General features: G+C 41.4%; 1 protein-coding gene across 1 annotated transcript in view; it reads right to left on the reverse strand.

Moving 5' to 3' along the window:
* Window positions 1-5,279, reverse strand: part of ddx10 (DEAD (Asp-Glu-Ala-Asp) box polypeptide 10) — a 47,610-nt gene extending 42,331 nt beyond the window's left edge. Inside the window, exons 1-6 of the mRNA XM_063011937.1 lie at window positions 5,093-5,279; window positions 3,741-3,801; window positions 3,525-3,655; window positions 3,189-3,347; window positions 2,805-2,925; window positions 2,462-2,651 (exon numbers count right to left, since the gene is read on the reverse strand). Coding sequence (XP_062868007.1) covers window positions 2,462-2,651; window positions 2,805-2,925; window positions 3,189-3,347; window positions 3,525-3,655; window positions 3,741-3,801; window positions 5,093-5,260 — 830 coding nt within the window. The 5' untranslated portion in view covers window positions 5,261-5,279. The remainder of the gene's footprint in view (window positions 1-2,461; window positions 2,652-2,804; window positions 2,926-3,188; window positions 3,348-3,524; window positions 3,656-3,740; window positions 3,802-5,092) is intronic.
* Window positions 5,280-6,769: the final 1,490 nt, after the last annotated feature.

Here is a 6,769-nt window from a genome sequence, read left to right on the forward strand (position 1 = left end):
AAAGAACTCTCGGAGGATGTGAGAAATAGAATTGTTGCTCTCCACAAAGATGGCCTGGGCTATAAGAAGATTGCTAACACCCTGAAACTGAGCTACAGCATGGTGGCCAAGGTCATACAGCGGTTTTCCAGGACAGGTTCCACTCGGAACAGGCTTCGCCAGGGTCGACCAAAGAAGTTGAGTCCACGTGTTCGGCGTCATATCCAGAGGTTGGCTTTAAAAAATAGACACATGAGTGCTGCCAGCATTGCTGCAGAGGTTGAAGACGTGGGAGGTCAGCCTGTCAGTGCTCAGACCATACGCTGCACACTGCATCAACTCGGTCTGCATGGTCGTCATCCCAGAAGGAAGCTGACGCACAAGAAAGCCCGCAAACAGTTTGCTGAAGATAAGCAGTCCAAGAACATGGATTACTGGAATGCCCTGTGGTCTGACGAGACCAAGATAAACTTGTTTGGCTCAGATGGTGTCCAGCATGTGTGGCGGCGCCCTGGTGAGAAGTACCTAGACAACTGTATCTTGCCTACAGTCAAGCATGGTGGTGGTAGCATCATGGTCTTGGGCTGCATGAGTGTTGCCGGCACTGGGGAGCTGCAGTTCATTGAGGGAAACATGAATTCCAACATGTACTGTGACATTCTGAAACAGAGCATGATCCCCTCCCTTCGAAAACTGGGCCTCATGGCAGTTTTCCAACAGGATAACGACCCCAAACACAACCTCCAAGATGACAACTGCCTTGCTGAGGAAGCTGAAGGTAAAGGTGATGGACTAAACCCAATTGAGCACCTGTGGCGCATCCTCAAGTGGAAGGTGGAGGAGTTCAAGGTGTCTAACATCCACCAGCTCCGTGATGTCATCATGGAGGAGTGGAAGAGGATTCCAGTAGCAACCTGTGCAGCTCTGGTGAATTCCATGCCCAGGAGGGTTAAGGCAGTGCTAGATAATAATGGTGGTCACACAAAATATTGAAACTTTGGGCACAATTTGGACATGTTCACTGTGGGGTGTACTCACTTATGTTGCCAGCTATTTAGACATTAATGGCTGTGTGTTGAGTTATTTTCAGAAGACAGTAAATCTACACTGCTATACAAGCTGTACACTGACTACTCTAAGTTATATCCAAGTTTCATGTCTATAGTGTTGTCCCATGAAAAGATATAATAAAATATTTGCAGAAATGTGAGGGGTGTACTCACTTTTGTGATACACTGTACATCAGACAGGGCGCATCTGAGGGGAGCTACAGAAAAAAACCTCTCATTTTCAAATCCTGCACATGTTATGGATGGGATGCAGGTCAGAAAATTGGGTGAAACTTCCTGACAGTTTTAACTCATTTTAAAAAGTTTTAACACTTTATGTTTAAGGTTGCTGTCTCGTTAGGCTTCTAGTTTTAGTTTCATGGCTGATAAGATTAACTTTCTCTTTAATTAGTCCTGGTACATCACTTTATATGTTTTCTTTAATGAAAAAGTCCCAGTACTGTTTACAAAGAAGCAGCACATCATGATTCACCTCCTCATTCATTATCTCACCTCTGTACTTCACTGGGTTTGATTTTCGTGGAATAATGCGTACAAATGATTGCTAAAGAGTTTTACAAACCCACATTATATCATGTTTTACTTAATAAACTTGTTTTTTTGTTTGTGAATATTCACTTATTACATTTTGATGCCTGAAATGCATTCTTTTCAGGAGCAGGTTTACCACGGTGTTGCATCAGCTTAACAACAAGTTAATAGTCACTGTAAGACAAGAAAGACAGACACTGACTAGTCCCATTTTGAAAGTGGAATGTTTTAACCATTCATTTGTTCTGCAAAGCTTCAGATGTGCATTTCTACAGTGCTTCATCCTGCTGTTATAACACTTGCATAACATGACTTGGTGTCCTGTTAAAATGACATAATCTAATGGGCAGCATATGCTGCCTTGAATGTGTAAAGGTCGAACAGCCTAGCCATTGGGAGATGCACTGGTCAGTGTGCTCTCAGTACCAGTCCCAAGCCTGGGCATCCGGCATATGAACTCGATTTAGATATGTGCCCCCTGTAAATATGCGTGAATACTTCGGGGAGCAGATACTTTATCAAATTTTGTGTAAAAAAAAGTAAATAAATGCACTGAACCTACAGTAAAAACCCTTGAACACTAGTTTTCACCTCTCTTTCGTGTAGACTAAGCGTAATCAACCATTCATTTTTCCAGGCTTTGTAAACACAGCAACTTTGTCTGTATACTGGAGGAATGCAGAGAAAACAATTACAATTTTCAGAAAACCTAATGCGACCCCTTGGGTCCCCAGGTCAAAACCACTGGTCCATACAAATCCTCAGATCCACTCAGAAGCAGGACAACACTAGAAGAACTGTCTGGAAATCCAGTAAAACTAAATCTGCAATATAAACTCAGTATGAAAAACAGAGGCAGACAAGGTGGTGGGTGGTCATACCTGAATTTAGCCTGTTCATGAACCCACACATACTCGGGGTCCTTCAGGCTCAGTCTGGCGAGGTCCTTCACTGATTTGGTCTGCGTGGCGGAGAACAGCAGCGTCTGCCTGGTTTTGGGAAGGTTTTCTATAATGGCATTAAGTGTGTCTGCAAAACCCATGTCCAAAATCCTGTCTGCTTCATCCAGTACTGACAAAAGAAGGAAGATCAAGCATTAACTAGTAATCATTACACCATGTTATTTCCTGACATACACTTAATTTGATCACTTTATTCAAAGACAGTAAACAAAATCTGTAAAATGGTAAACATCTAGAATCAATGGTGCATGAAAAGCCTTACCGAGCATGTGCAGGTCTGTGGCGTGGAAAGAAGAATTCTCGTCCATGTGCTGCAGCAAACGTCCAGGAGTGCAGATGATAATATTTGTGCGATGAATCTTCATTGACTCGTCTTTGATGTCCTGCAGCCAGACAAAAGGCAGTCACTCTACAAGTATTTACTAAACACATTCTGCCCAAATTCTGTCTTTAAAACTAGAGTTACTGAGACACTGTTGCTGTATTGCAGCTTTTTGTTTGATTGTGCTGCAGTTGAAAAGCTCAGTCTGTATTGTTTCACCCCTTTAAAGTTTATCCACTTAGTCCTCTCATTCTCTTATATGAGGCCAAAAGCACATCAAAAATAAAAAAAGAGAGCATTAAACATAAGGGCAGAGAATCTCACCTTTCCACCAATGACCAGACCAGCTGAGAACTCGTGATTCTTGCCCACTTTTCTCAGCACCTCAAACGTCTGATAAGCCAGCTCTCTAGTGGGAGAGATGATGAGAGCACCCAGTCCATCCATAGCTGTCCACTGATTACGATATAAACACTCCAGGACCTAATAAGATTTAGCATAAAACAAAAGCAATCAAACACTGCAGTTTGTTATTCAGTCATGTTTTCATCAATGATGAAACTAAAGTAAACTTACTGTAAGCATTTTAAATAAACACCCACCACAGTAGATCCGGTTCTTAAAAAAATCTTTAATCATACTAAAGCAGTGATTACTTACAGGAATGAGAAAGGCTAAAGTTTTCCCTGAACCCGTCTTGGCAGCACCCAGTATGTCCTTCCCCTGCAGAGCTAAACCAACGGTCTGTCTCTGGATCTCAGTAGGCTGCCGATACTGAGCCTCCATCAAACCTGGAAAGTTGATAACATGCATATTGTAACCAGTGGACAATCACAACAGTTCTATTTGTTATATGCAGTGATGACAAATATATACCTTGTAGAGTTTTCCTTGAAAGTGGAAAATCTGAAAACTTCACAGCTTCTTTTGGATTTATCTATTTAAAAAAAAAAAGACCTGGTAAACTTTGTTAAAATATATCACAAATTTGTCACGTTCAGGTTAACCAAAACCTAATACTGTTTTGTCTTTACTTGGTTTGAATTTGTGGAGAAAAGTTGCAGTTCTGTGTCCTGTGGGTTGGTGCCAACATAACCATCCAATTACGATCTGAAAAGCTTTTACATGGTGCTGCTTAAGATTGGTGTTAATCAGTCTAGAACATTCTGGAGATTTTGCTACATATAAACACGTTGGTAATGTACAATTTGTTCTTACAACTGGCTAAGGTTTTTAGTCTTCTAAGGTGTTTTTTAACTAAAATCTATGAAAGGTTATAAAATCTATTGACAACTCTATTAGATAACACAAGGCTTCTATTAAGAAGTTACACTACAATTGAACATGTCTTATAGTCAACTAGAGTTGTGATAGCTAAGTAATGGCAAAATTGATTTCTATTAGGTTAATTTTATGTAATGTTTCCAAACAAATATACTTTTGAGAATAGCTTTAATAATTTTAATTATTGTCACTTAAGACAATTTACTCTGCTCTTGACTGACAAACAGTAGAACATTAAGATAAGATATCCTTTATTTGTCATATATACATATACACGTGTACAGTACAACAAAATTCTTTCTTCGCATATCCCAGCTTGTTTGGAAGCTGGGGTCAGAGCGCAGGGTCAGCCATCGTACGACGCCCCTAGAGGAGAGAGGGTTAGGGGCCCTGCTCAAGGACCCAACAGTGGTTGCATAGCAGAGCCTGGATTTGACCCCCCAATCTTCTGGTTGATCGCACAAAGCTTCTACCCACTAGGCTGCCACTGTCCCAAAAAATTATATCTTCGCATATCCCAGCTTATTTTGGAAGCTGGGGTCAGAGCGCAGGGTCAGCCATTGTACGGCGCCCCTGGAGCAGAGAGGGTTAAGGGCCTTGCTCAAGGGTCCAACAGTGGTTGCATGGCAAAGCTGGGATTCGAACTCTCAATCTTTCAGTTCATAGCCCAAAAAGCTACCCACTAGGCTACCACATTACAAGTTAGTAACTTTATTAGTAACCACATTATTAGTATCAATATAGAATTACAACAATTTTACAAATCATGTAATTAGCACAAATAACACAGACTGAATGACAACGTGCTCAATAAACAGTATGTTAGTGAGAAAGCACTGGCAGTACATACTAGCGTACTAACTAGTAAGCACTGTCACTGTTTGTGTACTATTTATCCGCACTAATCAGTACTTATTAGTATTTATTTTGAAACGTTCACATACCTCTGCGTATTTCGCTACTAGTTTCTGTATGTTTTCTCTCTCTGTCTCCCACTCCGTTTTTCTCCTCGGCTTTTTGCTCAGCTTCTTCGTCTTTTCATATTTCTTCTTCCATTTTTCAAAGTTTTTAACGGGGTCCTGTTTCTTCTCGTTTCCTTTTTTAGTCCGCATTTTTGTAGCTCGTGAGAGTGATAAACACACACGGATCCAAATGTGGAGGAAACGTGAACGCCGCTTCTTCTTCTGCTCTGACCACGGTAGAGAATCACGCTGCTGTCGCCGCCTGTAGGAGCGTCTGTGATCATCATTCAGCTTCAGTATCCGCTCCATCTTTACACAATACAGCAGTTCTTAGTACTTAGTGCTACTGAAAAACAGGTAAACACATTTGTGGCGGCACAGTGGCTCAGTAGCACTATCGCCTCACAGCAAAAAGGTCCTGGGTTTGATCCCCAGATGGGGGTGGGGGGGTGGTCTGGGTCTTTTCTGTGTGGAGTTTGCATGTCCTCCCTGTGGGTTTCTTCTAGGGGCCCCGGTTTCCTCCCACAGTCCAAAGACATGCAAGTGAGGTGAACTGGAGATACAAAATTGTCATTCTCTCTCCATTTCCTCGGCTGCTCCCGTTAGGGGTCGCCGGCGGATCGTGATCGCATTATTGATTTGGCACAGTTTTTACACCGGATGCCCTTCCTGACACGACCCTCCCTATTTATCCGGGCTTGGGACCTGGCACTACAATGCACTGGTTTATGCATCCTAGCGGCTAGGTATCTATAGGACAATTCAGTGTCTCCAATTAGCCTGGATGCATGTTTTTGGACTGTGGGAGGAAACCGGAGCACCCGGAGGAAACACACACAGACAGGGAGAACATGCAAACTCCGCACAGAACGGACCAGGACCGCACCACCTGTGAATCGAACCCAGGACCTTCTTGCTGTGAGGCGACAGTGCTACCCACTTAGCCACTGTGCCGCCCACAAAAGTCATTAAACTTGTGAATTGATGAATCTTGTGTAACGAATATTTACTATTTCTGTCATGAATGTAACCAAAGTGTGTAAAACATGATGTATAAATCCTAATAAATGAATAAATAAGCACATTTGTGAAACTGAAACTGACCTCGTCAATTCCTTTTTTTGAGTCTGATATTTTTCACTAAAGCACATGCTCACTCAACCTTTAGCAGCTCATTTGAGGTCATAATATTTGCAGCCAACTATTAAATTTGTACAAAAAAGGAGAGAAAAATGCGGAGATAGAGATTTGTATACATATCCACTGTATACAGTGGATTCAGTAAGTATTGTCTATTTTGCACACTTTTTTGTTTTGTAAATTTAATTTTAATGAATATAACAGTCACCTTCACCTAACCCTGTTTTCAAAAAAGTTAGGACATTTTGTAAAGTGCGGCATAAAAATAAAAATCTGTCATATTTATTATCTTAAACTTTTATTGAACTTACAAAAGTGCAGACACAAGTTTTAATGTTTTGACTGACCAACATTCCACATTTTTATTTTAAGAGTTTTTTCCTGGATGCTTCTGTATTTAAGGGTTGCCACTGTGGGTCTGGTCTGCATTCCCATTTCGGCTCAGTTTTCACCCATGATGCTCTTTCTGACAGAACACTCTTATTTCTGTCTGGGCTTAGATACAGCACTGCAAGCACA

This window comes from Trichomycterus rosablanca, chromosome 16, assembly GCF_030014385.1.
Source record: "Trichomycterus rosablanca isolate fTriRos1 chromosome 16, fTriRos1.hap1, whole genome shotgun sequence".
Taxonomy (NCBI): domain Eukaryota; kingdom Metazoa; phylum Chordata; class Actinopteri; order Siluriformes; family Trichomycteridae; genus Trichomycterus; species Trichomycterus rosablanca.